Source organism: Taudactylus pleione, unplaced genomic scaffold (genome assembly GCF_031769625.1).
Source record: "Taudactylus pleione unplaced genomic scaffold, aTauple2 ptg001370l, whole genome shotgun sequence".
Lineage (NCBI taxonomy): Eukaryota > Metazoa > Chordata > Amphibia > Anura > Myobatrachidae > Taudactylus > Taudactylus pleione.
Window position 1 is genome coordinate 2281319 of NW_028285770.1, and position 26226 is coordinate 2307544.

The 26226-nt window shown below is 46.8% G+C and overlaps 1 protein-coding gene across 1 annotated transcript in view; it reads right to left on the reverse strand.

Moving 5' to 3' along the window:
* LOC148442989 (chromatin-remodeling ATPase INO80-like) overlaps positions 1-26226 on the reverse strand; it is a 196567-nt gene that overhangs the window by 17914 nt on the left and 152427 nt on the right. Inside the window, exons 27-29 of the mRNA XM_088463423.1 lie at positions 7471-7598; positions 6716-6810; positions 6292-6364 (exon numbers count right to left, since the gene is read on the reverse strand). Coding sequence (XP_088319549.1) covers positions 6292-6364; positions 6716-6810; positions 7471-7598 — 296 coding nt within the window. The remainder of the gene's footprint in view (positions 1-6291; positions 6365-6715; positions 6811-7470; positions 7599-26226) is intronic.

Sequence of the window (26226 nt, forward strand, 5' to 3'; positions counted from 1 at the left end):
GGCCGACATAAGAGAGCCCCCAATTCAGAAACCCTTCTGGCCGAAGCAAAGGCCAGAAGAAATACATACAGTCTTAGCTGTAAACCATTTCAAATCCACTGAGCTCAGTGGTTCAAATGGCGGTCCTTGGAGAGCCCTCAGGACCACAGCCAGATCCCAAGGAGCCACTGGTGGAACAAAGGTAGGCTGAATACTAAGTACACCTTGCAGAAAGTTGCAGACATCAGGAAGAGTAGCAATCCTACGCTGAAACCACACTGACAGGGCAGAAACCTGCACCTTCAGAGAAGAAAGGCGAAGACCGTGACCTAAGCCTGCCTGTAGGAAAGCCAACACCCTGGATATCCAGAACACCTGAGGATCATAGCCTCTAGGGTGACACCACTCAAAGAAAGTATGTCATACTCTATGGTAAATTCTTGCAGACGCAGGCTTCTGAGCTCTGAGCATGGTGTTAACTACAAAGCTGGAAAAACCCCTGGACCTTAAGAGGGCTGTCTCAACAGCCACGCCGTCAAAGACAGACGACTCAGGTCCGGGTAATGGCAAGTTCTCTGTGACAACAGGTCCGGATGTAGAGGCAACAGCATCGGAGTGTCTACGGAGAGACTCCGAAGATCTGAGTACCAGTGACGTCTGTGCCACTCTGGAGCTATCAACAGGAGTGTGCCGCCTTCTTGCTTGAATTTTCGAACCACTCGAGGAAGAAGGAAGAACGGGGGGAAGAGGTACGAAATCGGAAGGTCCACCAGACTGACAGAGCGTCCACCAGAAGAGCCTCCGTGTCTCTTGTCCTTGACCCGTACACAGGCAGCTTGTTGTTGTGTTGGGAGGCCATGAGGTCTATCTCTGGAAGACCCCACTTGTTCGCCAGGAGTTGAAACACCTCCTGGTGAAGAGACCAATCTCCTGGATGCACATCTTGACGGCTGAGAAAGCCTGCCTCCCAGTTGAGGACTCCCAGGATGAACACCGCCGAGATGGCAAGGAGATTGTCCTCCGCCCAAGTCAGGATGCGGGACACCTCTGTCGGCGATTCCCGACTTCGGGTTCCTCCTTGGCGGTTTATGTAAGCTGAGGGAAAGGGGAATCTGGGAAAGGGGATTCTGCACAAGAGAAAAGTATTTTGATGTAAATGTGAATAACAAACTATAAATATAAATTACTAGAAGTAAAAAACTCCTGTTTAATTGGAATGGTTGGTGGTGCTCCCAAAAGTCAAATATTATAAACAGAAAGAATATCCCTGCACAGGCAGGTCAAGTAGACTCTTTGCTGGGGCACTCTTAAATAGTGGTATGAAATTGTTATTTTATTACTTATTCATCATATCATTAACTATTTTAATTCACTCGTTAAAATATTGGTGCTAACCGCACTGAAAACACTGAATGCCAACACAAGACAAAAAGACAAACATGAACATGAACATATAACATTGAAAAAGTAATAAATCCTGCCTGAAGAGTCCAATCAATGTTCTTATTGCAGGAAAATAATGGGCGAGAATATAACCTCTCTCTAGGAGAGATAGAGATGGCTGGCAGCCGCAGACAAAGTAAGTATAGATTAATATACACAAAGCAGGTATTCCTTACTAATAATGACCACACATAACCTATATGTTTGGCAAATACGCCTATGTTATAGGACTAATATGATATAATCACACAAAAGGTCCACTGGTTTCTAAGTAATAAATTATAGTACCTCAGTGTCTTAATATCGTGGATCACAATCAGGTGCTGTCAAGCTACTCATAGAAACCTAGCATTCAAACTGCAATTAATATAAATTGATTCTAGGCTTAAACATCAACATAAAAATAAAACGGCACTACAAATCATCACTTATTGGCTGTTCAAAGTGCACATGATTTGCAAGTGTCAACCATTTATCTAGTGATCACATTTATGCATAGTGCAAGAAAAAATTTTTGGTAGCTGAAAGAAGGAAAGTAGGCACATGAGATAGCTCCCCACTTCTGCTTTCACTCAGAGTGAGTGCAGGCCGAGAGATGAGAGAGTGGAGGGTTTAGTGTCCATAGAAACAACAGGGTAGTGGTGTATGTTAAAGATATGTAGGGTGTTAGGTGGGCTTTGTTACATAAGCATTGCAGAACCTCAAATGCGCCCCAGATCAGGCAATCTGCCACCAGAGGGGATAGAAGGGTACCTGTAAAGTAGTGTGTAGTCTGCAACAGCAGAAATGGTGTGCGCTGCACTGCCTTCAGCTGTCCGATCAGCTGCCTTGTTCCAAGCTACAACTAGTGTATGCTGTGCAGCGTCTGTAGCATGTTGCACAATGGCAATTACGTGACGGCGGTCAGCTGATCGGCCCTGTGATTGACGCGCGTTTCGCCCGCAGGCTTGTTCACAAGGAGGTTTATGTAAGCCACCATGGTGGCGTTGTCCGATTGTACCTGCATGGGTTTTCCGTGGAGAACATGTTTTGCTTGCTGGAGAGCATTGAATACCGCGCAAAGTTCCAAGATGTTTATTGGAAGCACATTCTGCCGGGGTCCACCTGCCCTGGAACAAGTGTGGATCCGTCACCGCTCCCCAGCCTCAGAGACTGGCGTCCGTCATCAGAAGGACCCAGTTTGCCACCCAAAAGGGACGTCCCCTGTTCAGGCGAGTCGTCCACAACCACCAGGCCAGAGACAGACGTACCTCCGGAGAAAGCACCATGGTCTGTGTCTTTATCCGCTGGGGCAACCCATTCCATCTGGAGAGGATCAACTGCTGCAGAGGTCTGGAGTGAAACTGGGCATATTCCACCATGTCGAACAGTGACACCATGGAGTCCAGTAAACTCATTGCTGAGTGAATAGACACTCGGAGGCTCTGAAGGCAACTGCGTACCCTTGCCTGTAATGCAGAGATCTTTTCCTCCGTCACAAAGATCCTCTGTTGTTGACAGTCCAACAGGGCCCAGAGATGGAGCATCCTCTGCGAGGGAACCAGGGTGGATTTCTTCCAGTTTATTAACCAACCATGATTCTGCAACACAGAGATTGTCAGTTGCAGATGGAGCTGGAGGACCTCTGGAGACCCTGCTAACAACAGAAGGTCATCCAGGTAAGGCAACAAGCGGACCCCCTGCATCCGCAGGTGGGCTGCCCTTACCGCCATGACTTTGGTAAAGACTCGAGGTGCTGTTGCCAGACCAAAGGGCAGTGCCTGGAACTGAAAATGTTGGTCGAGCACTGCAAACCTGAGGAATTGCTGGTGTGTTAAGATAATGGGGACATGCAGGTAGGCGTCCTGAATGTCCAACTACACCATGAAATCCCCAGGCTCCATCACCAGTATAATGGAATACAGGGTCTCCATCCTGAACAGAGGAACCCTCAAGGACTTCTTGAGGGATTTGAGGTTGAGGATGGGTCGGTAAGACTCTTTGGGTTTCTGCACCAGAAAATGATTGGAATAGAAACCCACGCCCCTCTGGGAGAATGGAACAGGCACTATAATTCCAGCCTGGAGCATAGAGTGCAACACTTTCTCGAGTTCCAGGGCTTTGTTCTGATCTGACGGAAGGCCTGTGGTGAAAAACCTGCTGGGGGGGGCCTGCGCCGGAAGGAGAGGGCATACCCCCGAGAGACCACCTTCTGTACCCAAGTGTCCTTGGTAGTCCAAAGGGAAGCCCGTCCCGTCAGGAAGAAGGATTATCGTCCAACTTGGGAGCGGTACGTCTTGTACTCCAAGCCTGTTTCTTTGGCTTGGCAGACTTCTTGGCTCCGGACTGTCTCGAAAAGGACTGCACTTTGGACTTACACTGGGCCCTATAGGGCCAAGAGGATGAAGTACCAGACCCTGATGGGACTGTAGCCGATAGCAGACACGCAGACTTAGCTGCTGCCAGAGTGGCCACAATTCTGTCCAGATCAGGGCCAAACAGGACCTGTCCAGTAAAAGGCAAGCATTCCAATCCCTTTTTGGAATCTGCGTCCACTTTCCAAGAGTGCAACCATAGGGTGCGGTGAGCGGCCACTGCTGCCGAGTAGTTTCTGGAAGTGAGGAGACCTATATCCAAGTCTGCCTCATTAATGTACGTGGCTGAGTCTTTGAGATTGCCCACTAACTCCGCCTGCTCAGCAGAAGAGTCAGTGTCCTGAGACGCCTCCAAGCGATCAGCCCAGCGCTCCATGGCTCTGGCCACCCAGCACACGCCCATAGCCAGTCTGGACGCCCCTCCAGCTAGGGAATAAATGGATTTTAGGCATATTTCTACCTTGCGATCCGTAGCATCCTTTAATGAGGACATGGAGGGCATGGGCAATGCGTCATGAGAATCCACTTGAGTAGGGGTTTTCCACTTAGAAAAGTAATTATCTGCAAAAGGGTATGCAAAGGCCAAGTGTTTTTGAGGCTGGAACCGCTTACCCGGATTTTTCCACGCCTTCTCTAAATGATCCACTAACTGGTCCGATAGAGGAAATACAGTGGCATCACCTTTAATATCCTTAAAGAAGGCGTATTTGGAATTGGCCACGGGGGGGATCGTCATCCTCAATAACCAAGGCCGCACGGACTGCCTGTATAAGGCCAGGTATATAGACTTTAGACTTAGACTCCGCCTCCTTAGTACGGAGGGGCTCCTGGTCTGAAAAGTCAAAAATCTCACCGTCATCAGATGACAAATCCTCCTCATCATACAGAGCCGTCTGAGACTCTAAAGGCCGCAATGACGACTCCCCTTGTAAAACGTCCGACAGGTGTTGCACCGTATTGGACAATGAACTCACACACGCAGGCTACCATCTACTGCCTGGGGAACCTGGGGAACGCAGTGGGCGTCGCTAGCTGGCCCACAACAGTTGCAAGTGCCTTAGTAAAACAAGCCCAGGACGGTTCCCGCACAGGCGCAGTGACAGAAATCGGGCGTGATATAAGATAATACGCCCTACATAACCCCTCAGTGTTTCCATCACCCTCCGCTAATGGTACATTACATGTGGTACACTTTAGCTGAAGAGGAAAATCAAGTTCACTCTCAGACATGATGAGTACTGACTGTCTGTGCTGTGCAGCTCATCTTGTGCAGCCACAGCTGCCTTGAAGGACTTCAGGGGCCATTACAGCCCCCCTCTGTAAATGGTGATCCGACTCAGAGCCGGGTAGCTACAAAACTGGTTTGTCTTGGCTCGGGGGCGGGGTATAGGAGAGGACCCCAGTGCATCCTGGGAGGCTGAAAACTTTAACTCTGTGGTGCCCGATGTCTCCGCCATCGCCTTTACCCTAAGGTATCCTGTGGATACCCTATGGACCCTGAAGTAGAAAATACAGATTTAGAGATGGCACCTCTGAGAGCCCAGCATAATCAGCATATGTATAAATGTGTACAATTCTGGATTAAAAAAAAAAAAGTGCATATAACAAACTATAGGGCATATGCAATTAGATGCGAAAAGTCCGTTGCCGGACTTTTCGCCGTCATCGGAGGTTTTTACTGCAATAAAGTAACGTGCTCCTCCCCGTATTTAATTTCAAATCGGCGAAAACGGGACCCGGCGAAAAGGTAATCAGCGAAAGTGCTGAAATTTTTGGGGAAATCAGCCTGTGACCCCCAAAAGATACTCTGACATTCGAGTTCACTATGGGTACCCCCGAATAGCCCTGCAAAAGGTATTTGGGGTCTTTGAATGGTCTCAATTCGTGCTATGTAGCGTCTTTGGCACAGTGGTGAAGAATAGCATTTAGCTACTTTTTGGGGGGAAAATAAGTTGTCCCATCAAATTTGGGGTACCTGAAAATGGGTCCAAACATATTTTACAATGGCTAAAAAGTGAACTTGTAAAAATCATTAAAAATCCACCTGATGCAAACACCTGCAATCAAAAAAACACCTGGAGCATACTTGGGGACCCCCAAGAGTCTATTTCGCTAGTTTAAATGTTTGTCCCCCAACTTTTTTTTTTCGCCTCCAATGTGAAAGTACCTTTTTTGGGGTGTCCTGTGGTACTATTTTTAAAAAAACACAGAACACAGGACACAGAATAACTTTGGGGGACTGTCCAATGGGTGCAGGGTGGTTTTTGGAAGTCTGCACCCCAAAACCCCAATTCTGCACTTGTTCTCGCCACCTATTCATAAGTGATACTTTTTCGCTGGTCCCAATGCATATATTTTGCGCACTGGCGAAAAGTCGGATAAATTGAATACGGGGTTAAGTGAAATCAGCGAAAATGACGTCTTTATCGGTCCAAATTGAAGGCGGCCGTATGTATCTCATCCCATTCACATACAGAAGTTAGAAAACAACAGATGTGAACTTGTAAATACTTACCGTATCAGCAGCAGTCAAGTTAATGCCTAGGCCACCAGCTCTCGTACTGAGCAGGAAGACAAAGATGTCCGTTCTAAAGCAAGACAAAAATAATAGTAATTGGTAGTATATAATGGGTAGACCAGGATTTTCTACCATGCTGCACAGGCTGACAGAGAGAGGGGTATTTATATTGAAGTACTACCAACAGTGGTTCAGTCATTGTTTTACACATGTAGAATCAATGAACACAATGTACTGCCCACCGTGAAAACATGAACAAGCGTGTGTTTGGTTTTTGTTTAAATCTGCTCTTTTTTTTAGTAAATTCAGTGAAGGGATTGAACTATTTAATCTAATAGGGCATCAGATTTAGATCTGCAGCAAAACAAATGAATAAAATGTGCTGGGGGCATGGTGTATAAATAATTTTCTTCCCGTTTACCTGCTCTGGAAATCAGCCACCATGTCTCTCCTCTCCGAAATCTTGGAGGAACCATCTAGTCGCATATATGTGTGCTTCCTGTATACCATATATTCCTATGCAGGGAGTAGAGAGTTGATCAATTCCACACTTACTCAGCAATGCAAGGGCAGCCTATTACACACACACAGTATTACTGCCCTCTTCAGCCATGTTCTATGTTTTATGATTACTATGGTAGAAAAGTCATGCAACAGTGTGGACCACGTCAGATTCAGTGACAATAGTAGGAATTTCTTTCAATAAAGCAGATTGAATATGTTAGTAGAGGAAGGAAATTATGTAATTACTGGAATAAGCACTTTAAAAAAATATGTTTCCACTTAACATACAACAGAGAGATGAAGAAACAGAACATAATGAAGCAATTTGATAACATTTAATACTTAACACTCTGCAACGTGCACAACATATTGCTAAACCAGATGTTGTTTACACAGCATTGCGGCTCTTGTATGTAAAGCAGAACAACTACATAGTAAACCCCGCTGGCTGCTGCGGGAGACCTGGATGTAACTATGTTTCAGTCATAATGATCATAAAAATATATGAAAACACAAAACCACCGCAAATCATAGATTACACCCAATGTGGTAAAAGCTATTTTTTGTCCTCTCATCTTGAGGAGCAGCAGGGAGGCCCCAGATCTAGAACCACCCACCGATTAAGTGGCCTGGTCCCTGATCTAGAACTCGGCATTCTCAAGAGGACTGTACCTCCAGCAAGTCTATCATCCGGGTCATCTGAGAGTAAATGAGGACTCTGTGTCCCTGTGATTTGAGCCGGGTCAGCAGCAGGTCCAATGCGTACAGCTTCCCGCTGTCAGTGATCAGGCTTTCCTTGTCTGTAACACAAGACACGATTGCTTTTTGGCATGCACACAATATTTAGCGGCATTTTTTGTTTTATCCACAAACAATACCATAATGTAAAACAAAGCAGTGATGAGAGTATTAATGCTATTCTAAGAATGTGAAACATTAAAAACTAGAGATATGGTAAGAACTTACCTTTGTTATCTTTTTTTCTACGAGGTCCATAGGGTCCACAGGAAACCTTGGGGTATAGGTGATGGTGAAGACATCCAGGCACCACGCAGTAAAATTTTCCTCCCTGGATGCAACGGGGCCTCCCTCTATACCCCGCCCCCGGGCCGGAGGCTCCTCAGTTACATCATCAAGCCAAAGGCCGGAGGAGGATAAAAGAGAGAAGAACGTCTGGAACACTCTAGAATCACATTCACACACAGAAGGAGACAGAAAACAGGTGACCAGAGCGAAGCCCATCTGAAGCACAGGTGTGTCAGGGCGGGCGCCCTGTGGACCCTATGGACCTCGTAGTAAAAGATAACAAAAAGGTAAGTTCTTACCATAGCTCTAGTTTTCTACTTCAAGGTCCATAGAAGGTCCACCGGAAATCCTTGGGGATTCCCAAAGCAGAACCCTCGAGGGCAGGGACGCTCCTGTGCAGAAAGGAGAATCTGCCGCCAGAAGGAAACATCCTGAATGGCAAAGGCATAATACCTCAAAAATGTCTGGACAGAAGACCATGTGGCCCGCCTTACTAAGCTGCACAGGCGAGGCACCATGGCGAGCTGCCCATGAAGGACCCACAGTAGAATGAGCAGTGACTGAGGGCGGCACAGGAAGGCCTTCCTAGGTGTAATCCTCAGAGAGAGTCATGCAAAGCCATCTAGCCAAAGTTTGTTTATTGGCTGGCCATCCTCTCTTGTGGAAACCATGAAGTACAAACAAAGTCTGATATCCGAAGGGAACTGGTTACGATCCACATAAATCCTGAGGGCACGTACCACATCCAATGAGGCCTCACCTGCCAAAAGGTTTGGGGAGTTATAGGCCGGCACAATAATTTCCTCATTAATGTGGAAACTAGAGACCACCTTAGGAAGGAACCCAGGGAGTGTTTGAAGCACTGCCCTATCCCTGTGAAAAACTAGAAATAGGGAATGACAAGAGAGAGCCCCTAAATAAGAAACTCTTCTGGCGGAAGCAATGGCCAGAAGGCAGTAAGCCATTTGAGATCCACTGAGCCCAGTGGTTCAAAGGGTGGAGCCTGGAGGGCCCTAAGGACAATAGCCAAATCCTAAGGCGCTACAGGAGGGACAAAGGGAGGCTGGATATGAAGGACCCCCTGCAGAAAAGTGCAGATATTAGGAAGAGGAGCAATCCTTCACTGGAACCACACTGAAAGGGCCAAAATAGGGACCTTCAGTGTAGTAAGGCGGAGACAAATATCCAAACCCGCTTGCAGGAAAGCCAACACTCTGGCTATCCTAAACACCTGGGGGTCTTAACTTCTAGGATGACACCATTCAAAGTAGGTATGCCATTCCCTGTGGTAAATCCTGACAGAGGCAGGTTTTCTTGCTCTGAGCATGGTATTAACCACAGAGCTGGAAAACCCCTTGGACCTTAGGAGGGATGTTTCAAGAGCCACGCCATCCAAGATAGACGACCCGGGTGGAGGCAAGGTACCTGATATAACAGGTCCGGATGTTGAGGCAACAGCAACGGAGTGTTGATGGAGAGACTCCGAAGTTCTGAGTACTATGGACATCGGGGATTGTGCCTCCCTCTTGTTTAAACTTTCGAAAAACACGAGGAAGGAGGGAGATTGGAGGAAACAGGTACACACACTGGTAGGTTCACTTGACTGACAGAGCGTCCACCAGGAAAGCTCTGGCGTCTCTTGTATTGTGGCAGCTTGTGATTTAGTCGAGAGGCCATGAGGTCTACGTCCGGAAGGCCCCACCTGTTAACTAGGAGCTGAAACACTTCTTGGTGAAAAGACCATTCCCTGGGATGCACGTTGTGACGGCTGAGGACGTCCGCTTCCCAATTCAGCACTCCTGGAATGAACACCGCCGATATGGCTGGTAAATGGCCAACCGCCCATGTCAGAATGCGTGACACCTCTGTCATTGCCGCCTGACTTAAGAGTTCCTCCTTGATGGTTTTAAGTAAGCCACCGTCGTGGCGTTGTCTGACTGTACTTGCACGGGCCTTCTGTGAAGCAGTAGCCTGGCTTGCCGCAGGGCCCTGAAAACTGCCCGCAGTTCCAATATATTGATTGGAAGTGCACATTCCTGAAAGGAGTGTGGACCCATCACTGCGCCTCAACCCCAAAGACTGGCATCCGTCATCAGAAGGACCCAGTCCTAGGTCCAAAAGGGACGCCCCTTGGTGAGGTGGGCCGTCTGTAGCCACCAAGTCAGAGACAGGCACACCTCCAGAGAGAGTACCATAATTTGAGTCCGTATATGATGGGGTACCCGCATCTGCAAAGTGGAGATCTTTTCTGCTGGCAGAAAAATCCTTTGCTGTGGTGAATCCAACAGAGCTCCCAGATGGAGCATCCTTTGAGACTGAATCAGTGAGGACTTCTTTCAGTTGACCAACCACCCATGTACCTGGAGCACAAATATCGTTAGTTGCAGGTGGTGGTGAAGGATCTCTGGAGACCCTGCTAGCAGTAAGAGGTCATCCAGATATGGTAACAGGCGGATCCCCGGCAGCAGCAGATGGGCTGCCATTACCGCCATGACCTTGATAAACACCAGAGGTGCAGTTACAAGGCCAAATGGTAGAGCCTGAAACTGGAAATGTTGTCGTGACACAGCAAATCTGAGAAAACGTTGGTGAGTTGAAACAATTGGAATATGTAGGTATGCATCCTGGATATCCAGAGACACCATAAAATACCCAGATCCATAGCCAGTATGACAGAGTAGGATTTCCATCCTGAACCTAGGTACTCTGAGAAACTTGTTCAAGGACCTGAGACTGAGAGAATAGGATGGTAAGAACCGTTTGGTTTCTGAACTAGATAAAGGCTGGAATACTACCTCGTTCCCATTTGGGACATCGGGATCGGTACAATGACTCCTGCCTGCAGCATGGATTGTACCACCTGAAAGCCTTGTCCGCATTTTTTGGAAGTCCTGTGCAAAAGAATTGATGGGGAGTCCTTCTGTGGAAGGAGAAGGAATACCCCAGAGAGACCACTTCCCTCACCCAGAAATCCGTGGTAGTGGTGACACCAGTACTGGGCAAACTGAAGAAGTCAGCCTCCCATCCTGTGGTCCCCCAGGAGGGCTTGTCATCAGGTTTGGCAGCCAGACGTCTGGTACTCCAAGGCTGCTTTTTAGGCCTGGCAGATTTCTTGGCTGTGGATGACCTGGGAAAGGACTGTGCTAGCCTTACCTGGGGCCCGATAAGTCCGAAAGGACGGAGTGCGAGCCCCTGAAGAACTGGAGCCGAAGGCAGACAAGCTGACTCAGCAGCTGATAAGGTATTCACTATCTTGTCCAAATCAGGGCCAAACAAGACCTTACCGTCATAAGGCAAACATTCCAACCCCTTCCTGGATTCCGCATCAGCCCTCCAAGAACGAAGCCACAGAGAGCGTTGAGCCGCAATGGCCGCCGATGAAATCCTGGCATTTAGTAAGCCAATATCTAATGCTGCCTCATTTATATAGGTAGCAGAATCTCAGAGGTTTCCTACAAGATTCAGCTGTTCTCTGGTAGCATTTGGGGCTAAGGATGTTTCAAGGCTATTAGGCCAACATTCCAGCAAATGGCCATAGCTGGTCTACACGCAGCCCCCGAAAGGGTATAAACAGATTTAAGGCAGACCTCTACCGACCTGGAAGGCATAGGAAGCGTTGCACTTCTTACCAAGCGCGTGACATGGGTATCCACCGCCAGTGGAGTCTCCCACTTGGAAAAATAAGTCTCTGCAAATGGATAAACAGAGACTAGACGCTTCTGCGATTGATACCTTTTTCCAGGCTACCTCCAAGTGATTCACCAGTTGATAAGACAATGGGAATGTAGCCTCAGTCACCTTTTCTTCCATGAAATATGCATTGCCTAGATTTAGGCGCAGGAGACTCATCCGTTTCAATCAGGGCTGCTTTTACAGCCTTTATCAGACCTAGAATATATATTTTTGACTTGACCCCTGCCTCCAGAGGAGGTGACTCAGAGTCAGACTCATCCAGAAGCAGTCCATCATCAAATGAAACATCATCTTCATCCCATACAGTAGATTGCGACGACAGCAACACTCGTCTAGCTGGTCAGCTGACGGGTGCGACAGTCTGCTGTACCTCAGTCGCCCCCTGCAATATAGCAGGAACTGTATTAACCAATGGGGGGGCAACACCTGTGTAGGTGCAGGTGGTTGTAGCAGATTTTGTGCTGGCAAAAAATGCTGCTGTTGAACACTGAACAGTAGTAACACAGGAGGGCATGCTAAACGCCCTGCAATGGTTCTTAGTGCTTTTGCAAAGCACTCCCATGGCAGCTCCTGCTGAGCGGCAGAAGTCGCAGAGGGACTCGGGGGGAGTGTAACACCGCATACATAACTCTACAGAGGCTATGGCCCCTGCCCCTAACACCGCTGTACATTTTTTACAGAGCAGCTTAATAGGGGCTAAATTAGTCATATCACTCTCACTGCCAGACTTAGTGACGAGGATATCACTTAATAACTAAGACAGCGTCTCAGCTTGCGATTTATGTCATACCCGCACAGCACCAGTGTTATGCTCAGAATAGCAGAATATGTACAGGGATAGCAAAAAAATGAATGACAGTTTTTAGAAAAGAAAACAGAGACAGCGCTAGCATACAGTCGCAACCAAATGCAGAAACAATAATATCTGCACTCAATGGCACTTCCTTAAGTCAACTGCAGAGACTTAGCGTCTAGTAGGACAAAAGTGCTACATACACTGATCACCAACCAGAGGAGAAGTATGTAGGGGGACCCGTACTCCGCACCACCTGTGGAGATCAGCGACACACAGCCAGGAGAATGACAGTTGAAGAACTCATGAGGAAGAAGCCGGAAGAAGGAAGCTGTCACAGCCAAGCCAGACCACAGTGGAAAGGCGTGCTGAGCAGCGGGGAGGAGCCGGCTATTAAAATAGGGAAGGCTGCCTCCCCTGGCCAGCGTTTAACCCGTGGGACGCTGGAGTGTTCAGCAGAACTCCAGTCCCGAGTCCCAGGCAGCTTAGTGTGGACGCAGGACTCAGTGTCTGGCCACACTTGCTGTCATCCCCAGGGTGTCCCCCAACACTGTAGGAAAAAGAATACGACTCGGCACGCACCACCGCGGTGTGTGTCGCTTACCTACACCCCGTAGCGTCCGGCCGCAGTCAGCCAAGACCCCAGAGGCCCACCGAGAGGCACGGATCAGTACCGGCATCTCAGCACCAGCGGGGTGATGATGCGGCACTACGAACTTCCACAGGACTGTTCGCGCTGACCGCACTTAGAAAAAAAACTCAAATCTTCAGGGGCTGTAGTAACAGTCCCACTGCGACTCCAGCCGGGCACCAAACAAAACTGAGGGGAGCCTCCGTCCCGAAGGCGGGGTATAGAGGGAGGCCCCGTTGCATCCAGGGAGAAAAATTTAACTGTGTGGTGCCCAGATGTCTTCGCCATCACCTATACCCTATTCCTGTGGAACTTCTATGGAACCTGAAGTAGAAATATGCAATATAATTTTACATTATTAATATTGAAAGCACTAGTCAAAATAAAAAAATTATTATCTACAGACTTGCATACATGAAGATCAATGGCTTGCAAATACAATGCCTGATATTTTAAGCCAAAACACCTTTAAAACTTTCAGTATTCAAAAGGCAACAACATTTAGAGGCAAGTAAACCCAAAACAGAAAACGTTTGTATAGCACAATACAAATTTTTGGTCACATGTATCAGGCGCTAATTAGTTGTTTCATATCATCGAATATAGCACTATATGTGCTATATTCGATGATATGAAACAACTAATTACCGCCTGAAACATATGACCAAAAATTTATATTGTGCTGTTCTTTTTATTATTAGCTGTTCTTGGTGGGGACAGTGGGTCACGTGTGGTGGCTGCTCCATATTAGATTGCGCCCATGTCTTCTTCCAATAATTTTTTGTTTAAGAAACATTTGTATAGTATATGACGCTTGTAATGTAAGTAAAATGGGAACAAGGCAAAATGTTTACACTTTTAAAGCAAAGCATATTAATTAGCGTGTAATGACATCACCAAATATCCACATAGAGCAGTTCTAACAGCGTGGGTAGGGGGGAACCGGTCACTCACAGAGATGTAAGATAAAGAAGCACCTCCCTCCTAATATGACTACCTGCTACTAAAAGGTGAGATCTACATAACTATAACCTGTTCCCTTATGTAAGGTATGCCATCTCATACACAGAAATACACTGGCAGCCGGGTATTCAGCATTAGCCCTTTAGTGTCATAGCTGAACCTGCTCCACATTCACAAGGTCACGTTGTAAATCCAACAGTAGCTCACACCTGCAGTGATCATGGAAATCTGTTCACAATGAGAGACTAAGCATTCCGCCTGGACACACCATCCCTTTCTGAATACATGGGCACAGCAATATAGAGATCTCTGTGTACCACATACTCTAACACAGTATTGTGTTAGCCTCCTCTTGTGACAAGTCAGAGAATTGCACATTATGACAATAAACATTGTGACTGGCCCTTATACATTTTGTCTGTCACATATTGATAAATTAAGTTTGTATATCCACGAAAAGAACTACAATAACAAACTTTACAGGAGTTATTAAGCAGGTTGATTAAAAACAAGGTAATACGGAACATACTACTATGCAAACGCTTTGTAACATACCGGCAGTTCATATAGACAGAAATACCAGTGATGTGCAATTCAGTGCCCTCCTGCCACTAACTAGCAGGACTGGGGTAACGCTGCCGGATGCGAGGCTCTAAACATGCAGAACATCGCCACTTGCTCTACTGGATGTACTCGCCTGTCTCTGGAGGGTGCTCTGTGGGCACTTTAAGGCTTCAGACAACAAGATGGTTAGGTGCTTGATATGCTGTTTTTTTAAATTCTAAACTCATTTAGCATTATTATAAAAGGTAGATGCTTTTTTTTTTTTTTTAATTCACACTTTCGAATATGGTTTTATTCATTCCAATCAGCCCAATTCTTCAGCTGCTCCAAATTCAACTTTACACTTGCCAGCATTTAATGTCACACTGGTTCCTGCTGTTCGGCATGGAGACACAGATAATTCTGTTTTCTTGGGAATAGTAGTAATAATGGAGATAATTTATAATACTGTTTACGGTATCTGGATTTTAGGTAGACAGTAAAAAGGTCGACAGTGTCTAGATAGACTCCAGATGTTAGACAGTCAATAGGCTGACACAAAAAAGGTCGACAAGGAAGACGGTTGGTAGGTACAAAAGGGTTGACACAAAAATGGTCAACACATTTTTTTTGTTTGTTTTTTTAGGGTGAGGCACTTACCTAGACAGTTAGGGTTAGGCACCAGGAGGGAATGTCAGGGATAGGCACCAGGAGGGAGGGGTGTAGATTAGGGATAGAAAAATAAAGCGTTAATCATTTTCGTGACTACCAGTTTCACGTCTACCTTTTGACAATGTTGACCATATGCACCTAACAACCTTCCATGTTGACCTATTGACTGTCTAACATCTGGTGTTTATCTAGACATTGTTGACCTTTTTACTGTCTATCCTTTATACCATAACCCTATTTACATGTTATGTTTGAGTTGATAGTTGTAGGCGATGGCGGCAGACATCCAGGCACCACAGAGTTAAAAACTTCTCCATCCTCCCAGGATGCACTGGGGTCCCTCTCCTATACCCCGCCCTCGAGCCTCAGGCACTCAGTTTCGTCACAAGCCATAGGCCGGAGGAGGATAAAAAGAGAGAGAAGAAAGTCTGGAACACACAAGAATCACATTCTCACCAGAGGGAGACGGAAAAACCGGTGACCAGAACCACAGCCCATCTGCAGTACAGGTGCGACAGGGCGGGAGTCCTGTGGAACCCTATGGACTTAGTAGAAATAGAGATAACAAGGGTAAGTTCTTACCATATCTCATATTTTCTACATCAGGGTCCATAGGGTATCCACAGGATACCTTGGGGATGTCCCAAAGCAGTATCCTTCAAGGGTGGGGACGCTCCTGTGCTGAGAGGAGAATCCGTTGCCCGAAGGAAGCATCCTGAGAGGCGTAGGTATCAAAAGCATAATACCGTACGAAAGTATGGACAGATGACCACGTGGCCGCCTTGCAAAGCTGAACAGCTGAGGCGCCACATCGAGCTGCCCACGAAGGACCCACAGACCTAGTGGAATGAACCTTAACAGAACATGGAACAGGAAGGCCCTCGTGAGCAAAAGCTTCAGAGATAGCCAGTCGAATCCATCCTGCCAATGTTTCTTTAGTGGCAGGCCAACCTCTTTTATGGAAGCCATAAAGGACAAACAAAGAGTCTGACTTCCTATAGACAGAAGTGTGGTCCACATAGATTTTCAAAGCCCGCACCACAGCCAAGGTGGCCTCCCCAACTGAAAGGTCCAGTGAAGTAAACTATGGTACAATAATTTCCTCGTTGATATGGAAACTAGATACCACCTTTGGAAGAAACCCAGGATGAGTGCGCAGCACATCCCTGTGTCTATGAGAAATTAGAAATGGAGGTCTGCATGAGAGAGCTCCCAATTCTGAAACCCTTCTGGCCGAAGCAATAGCCAGAAGGAATACAGTCTTAGTGGTTAGCCATTTCAAATCCACTGAGCCCAGTGGTTCAAATGGCGGTCCTTGAAGAGTCTTCAAGACCACAGCCAGATCCCATGGTGCCACAGGTAGAACAAAGGGAGGCTGAATAAGAAGCACCCCTTGAATAAAGGTGCGGACATCAGGAAGCATAACAATCCTACGATGAAACCACACTGAAAGTGCAGACACCTGTACCTTCAGAGAAGCTAGGCGAAGACACTGGTCTAAACCCGCCTGTAGGAAGGCCAGAACCCTGGATAATCTGAACACCTGAGGAGCATAACCTCTAGTGCGACACCACTGGAAGAAAGCCCGCCACACTCTATGGTAGATGTTGGCAGATGAAGGCTTCCAAGCTCTCAGCATGGTGTTGACCACAGAGCTGGAGAAACTTCTGGACCTCAAGAGGGCAGGCTCAATAGTCCCGCCGTCAAAGACAGCCGACTCAGGTCCGGATGAAGGCAAGGACCCTGAGACAGCAGGTCCTGACGTTGAGGCAACAACAGCGGAGTGTCCACTGAGAGACCCTGAAGATCCGTGTACCAGTGCCGCTTGGGCCACGCTGGATCAACCAGCAGTAGCATGCCGCCTTCTTGCATGAATTTGCGTATCACTCGAGGAAGAAGGGAGAACGGAGAAAAGAGGTACGCATACTGGAAGGTTCCCTTGACCGCCAGAGCAGCCACTAGACAAGCCTTTGCGTCTCTTGTTCTTGACCCGAACATCGGCAGTTTGTTGTCGTGTCGTGAGGCCATGGAGATCTATCTCTGGAAGGCCTCACTTGTTCACCAGTAGCTGACACACTTCCTGGTGAAGAGACCAATATCCTGGATGCACGTCTTGACTGCTGAGAAAGTCTGCTTCCCAGTGGGGAACTCCTGGTATGAACACTGCTGATATTGCGGTGAGATGAATAACCGCCCATACTAGAATGCGGGACACCTCTGTCAGAGCCGCCTGACTGCGAGTCCCTCCTTGGCGGTTTATGTATGCCACCGTGGTGGCGTTGTCCGACTGTACCTGCAAAGGTTTTCCCTGCAAGACCTGTCTTGCTTGCTGTAGAGCCTTGAATACTGCCCAAAGTTCCAATATGTTTATTAGAAGAGCAGCTTCTACCGATGTCCACCTTCCCTGAAAGAAGTGTGGACCCATCACCGCTCCCCAGCCCCGGAGACTGGCATTCGTCGTCAGAAGGGCCCAGTCTGCGATCCAAAAGGGGCGCCCCTTGTTCAGGTGAACCGTCTGTAGCCACCAGGCCAGAGATAATCGCACCTCCGGGGAAAGCACCATAGTCTGTGTCTTTATCCTTTGGGGCGACCCATTCCATCTGGAGAGGATCAGCTTCTGCAGAGGTCTCGAGTAAAACTGGGCAACCTCCACCATGTCGAACATGGATACCATGGGTCCCAGTAACCTCATTGCCGAGTGAATAGACACCCGACGACTCTGCAGGCAAAGACGGACCTTTGCCTGTAATGCAGAGATCTTTTCTCCCGTCATCAAGATCCTCTGATGTTAGGAATCCAACAGAGCTCCCAGATGAAGCATCCTCTGAGATGGTACCAGGGAGGACTTCTTCCAATTTATCAGCCAGCCGCGAGACTGCAATACAGAGACTGTTAGTTGCAGATGGCGCTGAAGTTTCTCTGAGGACTCCGCCAGTAACAGGAGATCGTCCAGATAAGGTAACAGGCGGACAGACTCCCTGCAACCGCAGGTGAGCTGCCATAACGGCCATAACTTTGGTGCTGTAGCCAAACCGAAGGGCAGAGCCTGAAACTGGAAGTGGTCCTTGACCACTGCAAATCTGAGGAAGCACTGGTGTGCTGGGACAATAGGGATATGCAGGTAAGCATCCTGAATATCCAGCGACACCATGAAATCCCCAGGTTCCACTGCTAAAATAATGGCACGCAGGGTGTCCATCCTGAACCGAGGAACCCTCAGAAATTTGTTGAGGAATTTGAGGTTGAGTATTGGCCGGTAGGACCCATTGGATTTCTGCACCAGAAAAAGATTGGAGTAATACCCCAATCCCTTCTGAGACAAAGGAACTGGGACTATAACTCCATTCTGGAGCATCGAGTGCATTACCTTCTTGAGTTCCTGGGCCTTGTCCTGATTGGACGGAAGGCCCATGGTGAAAAACCGGCGGGGAGGCCTCCTGCGGAAGGAGAGGGCGTACCCCTGAGAGACCACTTCTCTGACCCATGTGTCTGAAGTGGTCACACACCAGCTTTTTGGGCGAATTTCAGAAGTCTGCCTCCCACTTTGAGGTCCCCCAAAGAGAGGCCTGTCCCGTCAGGCCGAAGGTTTGTCATCGGACTTGGGAGTGGGACGTCTGGTACTCCAGGCCTGCATCCTGGGCTTTGCAGGTTTCTTGGCGGCAGTCCTCCTAGGAAAGGACTGTACCCTGGGTCTGTTCTGCATTCTATAGGCCCTTTTTGGAATTAGCATCCGCCTTCCAACAACGCAGCCACAGGATACGACGAGCCGCCACTGCTGCCGAGGAGATCTTGGACGCCATGAGGCCCATATCTAAAGCTGCCTCATTAATGTAGGTAGCTGAGTCCCTTAAATTACTCACCAACTCCACCTGTTCAGGTGACGAGTCTGGGTCCAGGGATGCCTCCAAGGTATCAGCCCAGTGCTCCATAGCTCTTGCCACCCAGCACACGGCCAAAGCCGGCCTGGACACGCCTCCTGCAAGGGAGTATTTCTACCCTGCGATCCGTTGGATCCTTTAAGGAGGACATAGAGGGCATAGGCAACGTAGCACTCTTTACTAGATGTGTGAATCCACTTGTGGCGGGTTATCCCATTTTGCAAAATAATTATCTGCAAAAGGGTATGCCACCGCAAACCATCTAGGGGCTGGTAACGTTTTCCATGCCTCCTCTAAATGATCCACTAGCTGATCAGATAGGGGAAACACCGTAGCATCACTTTTAATATCCTTGAAAAAGGCATATTTTGATTTAGCTACAGGAGGAGCGTCATCCACGTATGAGCCATCATATGTCGTCACAGCATCCTGATCTTGATGAGGTTGCAGCTGACGCTTCTGCGCCCGCACAGACGACTCGCCCTGTAACACCTCTGATAGCTGTTGTACTGAGATAGACAGTGAATTAGCCCACGCAGGTTCATGGATGACCTGAGGGGGCGACAACGGGAAACTCTGAGGTACTATTAACTGTTTAGAAAACCCCTGCATAGGGGACGACACCATAGACTGCTGTGAGACCCCCATCTGGGGACACGCAGGGGTTGTCGTTAAGTGGCCCACCAGGATAGTAAGTGCCGTAGCAAAACAAGCCCATGGTAGCTCCTGCACAGGTGTAGTGACAGAAGTCGGCCGTGCCAACCGCAGGCACGCCTTACATAATCCATCAGAGTTACCATCACCCTCTGCCAATGGTACCTTGCATACAGTAGACTTAGGCGGAATGGGGAAATCGTGCTCACTGTCAGACATACTGAGTGTGTGACCCGGAGCTGTATGTGACCACCGCACTTCACAAACAAGTTGTATAGTGAGGTATAAATCCCCCTTGCAACACCGCAACGCAAGGGCTTGTCAGCAGAGAGGAAGAAAGGGATAGGGAAAATAGCTGACAGTATGTGAAAGTGAAAGTAACAGACAGCAGCGCTAGCCCAAAGTCACATACAATGCAGAATATTGAAAACCCTGAAGTATCTGCTCTTTCATCAACTAACCAGACCTCAGCCTGCGTTAACAGCTTCCAGCGTTTGCCAAATGTATTAAAATGGCCACTGAGGAGCAGAGGGAGGGCTGGTCCGGGGGCGGAGCGCATGCAGATGCCTAATCACCTTGTGGAGAGGCCGTGCGTAGCGGGGGAGGCGCAGGCTGCTTAGCAGGGAAAGCGCGCTCCCCTGGCATGCATTTAACCCTTGGGACGCTGGACATTTACTGTTTCTGTCCAGTCCTCAGTCCAAGGGGGTAGCGGAAAGAACAGGGATCAGTAGCCTAGTTCCATACTGCAGCCAGTCCCCAGGGAGCCCCCTGCCTGAGGACTAAGGACTGTGCTATTCGGCTGGGACCCACCGCGGGACCTTGCCGCTTACCTGAACCCCCGTAAATCCGGCCACAGTCCGGGCAACTGGGGCCACCGCTAGCTGTGACCCCAGTCACCCACCAGCATCCCCGGATCAGTACCGGCATTCTGGTACCAGCGGGGTGTAGGAGCGACGACATGGACGTCAGTACAGACTGTCCATGTTGTCTGCTCATTAGATGTGCAGCCACAGCTGCATTGAAGAACTTCAGGGGCAGTGCAGACCCCCACACTCTGTATGGTGCATCCGACTTCGGCCAGGCACCAACGAAAACTGAGTGCCTGAGGCTCGGGGGCGGGGTATAGGAGAGGGACCCCAGTGCATCCTGGGAGGATGGAGAAGTTTTTAACTCTGTGGTGCCTGGATGTCTGCCGCCATCGCCTATACCCCCCCAAGGTATCCTGTGGATACCCTACGGACCCTGATGTAGAAAAGCAATTATCTAATATCCTTAGGTGACTGACTTCCTAGGTGGAAGACGGTACACAGCGAGCGGCCCGCACAGCTGACCTCTAATATAATACTGACCACTAAAAATTGCAATACAAATATAACATCCAGAACCACAGTGCACAATATTAAAGTAAGCTAGAGAGGTATATCTCCTGGACTATGGGGTGGGGGCCACCTATCTGAGGCCCATACAAAATCCCCAAAGGCCGGATCAGACATTAGATGGGTGCAGAGAACAGCTTTGTAGGTTTCTTTTCAGGAAGAAGGAGCATCCTGTTTGCAGCCTTTGTCATAAACAAAAGTTTAAACAATACTCTGCTTATTCTGCCATGTGATTAACCCTTACCCAGAATCTGTACAGCACACTGGTCATCCTTCCTCCATTATAAAGGTTACATTCTATTTAGAATTATTACCCTAAAATCAGGTGTCCACTTTACATAAACATGTTATTATAAATGTTGTTCGTTTTAACGTTCATAAAAGAAAGTTACATAAGGTATAGTTGTAAAATTAATTCCAAACCTAACACCTCTGATACATGGAAAGATGACAATGACCACACTGATGCCAAGCCATACAAAGCTGTGCTGGGGAAGTCTTGTTTATAGTCAGTAGTGCGTCATTGCTTGACACACAATGCCCGGCATGGAAAGGGCCGTATCAGAAGACACATGGATACTGAATTACGTACACGACATTTGCTGATAGGATGGCCCAGTAAGGCCAATAATATTTGCATGCCAAACAGCTATCAAGAAAAACATAAGCTACGTATATACAACAAATTCATTTTATTACTTTCTATTTCAGGAGGGTGATTTCATGCTGCGTTTCACAAATAGAGAACACATTAGGAAAAGATGCTAAGACTAGGGCTGGGCGATGTACAATCGCTTTCACATGGACAATGGAGGCCGCACTCAGGAGAGAGCAGTGCAGGGACGGGTACAAATACATCACAGCAACCCTACCTCCACTCCAAAAATGATTTGCTATAGTTACGCCCCTGCTCTCCAAGACTATATACCCATACCTCTTTCACAAGGCCACACACCCATACAACTGACAGGGCTCTGGAAAAAGAGGGAGAGATTGTGGAATAAACTAAATGCTGCAATTATTGCATCCAAGCAGATCTAAGATGGCAACACTTGGGGGGGACCCAAACACTGAGACACACAGACTGTGAACCATTTCTGACACACGGCTGGCTATATCACCTTTACACCACATGGGAGCCCAATACTATATCTTGAAGATGGACGATAGCAACAGTCGTATGATTGCATAGTCCAATACGTCTATTACATTTTAATTCAATAATTATTGGGCATTGCACTTGTCCTAAGGCCAATCGGTCTGCACAAAGACAGCAATCAGCATATTATCGCCAGCGATATTGCAGCGCGTGGCCACATTAATAAGACTAGGTAAGGGGTGGCAGCACAGTGTGGATATCATGCTAGTAGTGCTGCAAGGGCTTAGTCCTCTGTTTTTTTATTATTGATGGAGCAATGGGGCACTTCTAATCTCACATATTATAATGAGCTTTAAAATGCTGTGTGTGGCTGTGTATGCTCCAATACAACGTATTTAATATGAACATTAGACAAATACAAAGGAAACATGATAAAAGAATATATAGTTGAGTTGCTTTAATGATGATTTTCAGATCAATATTTATTGCTCTACTACTTCCACACAGTGAGCTACGACGCAGCACAGACATACAGTACCATTATGAAAGCAAAACAAAAATGTAAGAAAAAACAAATCTTAAAAGATTATAACATTTACATTCCACTTTCAAATATCAGATTCAAGACTAAATGGGCCATTCCGTGTACAACACCACCACCTAGTGGCTTCATTGGGTATACAGTGCAAAATATCAACATGAGGATTTTATGGTGGGAATATACGACGCACATTCTCACAACAGGAAATCAGACCAGCTTGTTTAAAAACATGTTGCCGGAAACCTTTCCTCTGCCTCTTCCTACTTGAGGATTTGTTTTTCCCTGAACAAATTTCAGAGAAGATTTAAGCTCAGCCCCCCTTACTGCACACTCTCAGAAAAGCGGTCGTGAAGGTTGAATCCGATACGTGCAGGTTGTAATGACTCAATTGCAAACCCCCCCCCCGCACCCCCAAAAAAAACCAGTAACACGTAATTGAAAAACACTAAACTGTTACTTTAGGAGCATGACCTGCTGTCAATTTAAAGCACAAACTACATTTTTTCAGCCTCTGTATATTTCATTTTAAATAATGAAAAAACAAAATCACAGAATATTTGGGTCTTCACTCTAAGAAGACTCATCTCATGACTACAGCCACATTCTGCTGATATGCCCTACGTTAGTGTTTTGTGCATTCGGGGTGGGGGGGAGATTTCATCCATAAAATGTGTACTTGTAGTCATTTTATATGTTGTCGAAAGTTGGCTGTTTGCAACGTATTGGGTCATAAAAAAAAAAATGATTACAAAAATAAATTAGGTAAAAAGGAATTGTAAAATGGAAAAAAAGAATTAGGTAAAAGAATAAAATAAAAATTAATAAATAAAATCAATGGATATATTATACATGCAAACCCATACCTAAAAATGCCAATAAAATAAAAACCAAAACCTATTGCTAAAGGCTTAACTTATTTGATTAAGTAGATACCCTTGTTATTTTCTGTTCATCTTTCCCTCCATCTGTAATCCACTGCAGAGGAAGGCAACACATAAACCTACCCTTCTTTCAATCACATCTAAATAAATAGTAATGTTTGTATCATCTCAGCCTCATATCTGTGACTGAAAAAAAACTCATGCATAAAAATTCTGCGGGCTTACTGAACATGTACACTATGTGGAATTTCACAGTAAGCTGCACTTACGGACCCCTACGTTTGGACACACAGATCGGTGGGGCAAGGACGAGCAACCCTACTCTGTTTAGGCCACCTGCCAGGATACTCCCGTTATGATTTGCATATTTTGTGGCTACTTGATCCCTGGGTGTAAAGATACGTGCCAATTATGAAAACAAAGTATTAAAAAAGAACAAACTCCCAACCCAAAATTGAAACCAACACCAGGGGGTATATTTAATAAAGGTCGATTTTAATAGATTTCAGATTGATTAACATCGAAGTTGTGTTTCTGGGGCTAAATAACACACTTATGCTGGCCATACACGCTACAATTATCAGGGCGATCCGCCTGATATCGGCGGATCGCCCTGATAATTGTAGCGTGTGGGGGGGCGGCCGAGGGTTAAATATTGCTCGGTCAGCATGCCGGATTGTCCAGCATGCCCGTCCGATGCGATATTTCCCGGTAAACTGTCGGCCACATCGGGCAGTGTATGCCCAGCCGTGGCCGACAGACAGACATTTCCTTTATTCCTTCCTACGGAAGAAACAGGGAAATATCTCCTCCCCCGAGAGAAATCTCACGGTGTATGCCGGCGACATCTGCGGCTGGCAGCCGGCCAGATAAAATGTCTGTCGGTCTGATAGACATTTTATCTGGCCGTGTATGCCCAGCATAACTAACACTTAAACTAAATCAAAAATTGTCTGTTAGGAAATGTGTGATTTAGCCCCAGAAACACAACATTAATGTTGATCAATTAAAAATCTATTAAAAATGACCATTAGTAAATATATCTCCAGCTCTCAGCCTGGTTACTACTAATGTGGGAAGACAAACAGTGAGTAATGAATTCGGTACTGTGCTAAACAGACTGGTTGCAATATTTTTTATGGGGACATCTACATTAGTGCAGATTATAAGAACAGGTGCTAGCTACAAATTGCATGACTTGTGGATCTAGTACACAGCTGCATCAAGAAACGATTAAAGCATTATCTGAATGTGGATGCATTCAGAAGCCAGACCGCCGGAATCCTGAAGGTAATTACTGGGGTTAGGTGGAGGGGGAAAGTTAGGTTTAGGGTGCGGGGAGAGAGTTAGGGGTAAGGTTGGGACTACTTACCTTTAGGCGTTGGCATTGTAACCTTGTCAGGATGTTGACGTCGGAATTCTGACTGCCAGCACCCTGTACCCAGCCCCCTTATATGATTTTATCAGCTGCACATATCTAAATATCCATGTAGCTCGATATGCACACGTCAATAAACCTCGCCACCATAAAGATTGCTGCCATGATCAATTATACTTTAATTAAAAGAAATGTTCCTAAGCTATACTGTTTAGTAGCATCTTCTTCAGAGCTATTGCTGGTAAGTGTCCATCCCCTGTGCTGTATTAAGTTTAGGTAGTTACACTTACAATAGAGTAACAGAAGGGAAATTGCACAATTAGATAAAACACAGAGGAAGACTTATGTGGGTAATGCAAAAAAACAGAGAAACTGCAACACAAACCCAGAACAGAAAGCACCAAGGCCTTCATCATTGGTTTGTACTTTGTGTAAGGGGGATGCAGTCAATATCCTGACTGCAGGGATTCCGGTGATCAGAAAGTCGTTATCCTGACAGTCAGATCCCGAGTGCCGGCATCTGGTAGCCATCCCGTGTGAGGTGATGTGAGGAGGTGTACTAGCAACAGGATTCTATGGCCCCAGCTATGATTTTTGACTGTCCTTTTGTTTCTTTAATTAATTTTTCTTATACTTTTAGTAAAAAGGAGAAATACTACAGGCTACATCACAGACCAGTGCACGTGTAACAAGCAGCCTGTGCTTCCAGCTGAGGATTACCTACAGCCCCCATAAATTGAAGAGTATTGCAATTTTACAGCAGATGAAACACTGAAGGTTGCCAGCCCCTACTCCAGTACACAGAGTTCTAGCTAAGGTGTATATAGTAAAGGGCTAATTTACATTAAGGAGCTGACAAAGATAAAAAATGAAGTCATGACCTGGAAATAAGAAAGCCAAGAACGCCTGAGATGTGTGCTGTAAGACAGATAACCTCGGTCTCTAGAGGGTATCCCATCATCCCCTCTTAGACTAGGAGAAACAATAGGGTCATATGAAGGGCCTCGTCTAGCTCTCACAATCAGCGGTCGTGAAGGTTCGTTCTAACAACTCTGCCACTTCCTCCCATTTAAACCTGAGCCATTTTTTTCTCAATAGAACAGGAAGGGATCGGAGATTCCCACAGTCACGATGAGAACTACAACTCTCCAACAGAGAGGAGCACAGTTTATTACCCAAGGCAGCATGAGAAGTAGCTGACACATCCATAAATTACATCTAGCAGGCAGCGCAGCATTGGGAAAGTACACTTATTCCTGTCTTACAATATGATGTCAGTGTCCTAGTGATCACTGTAAAT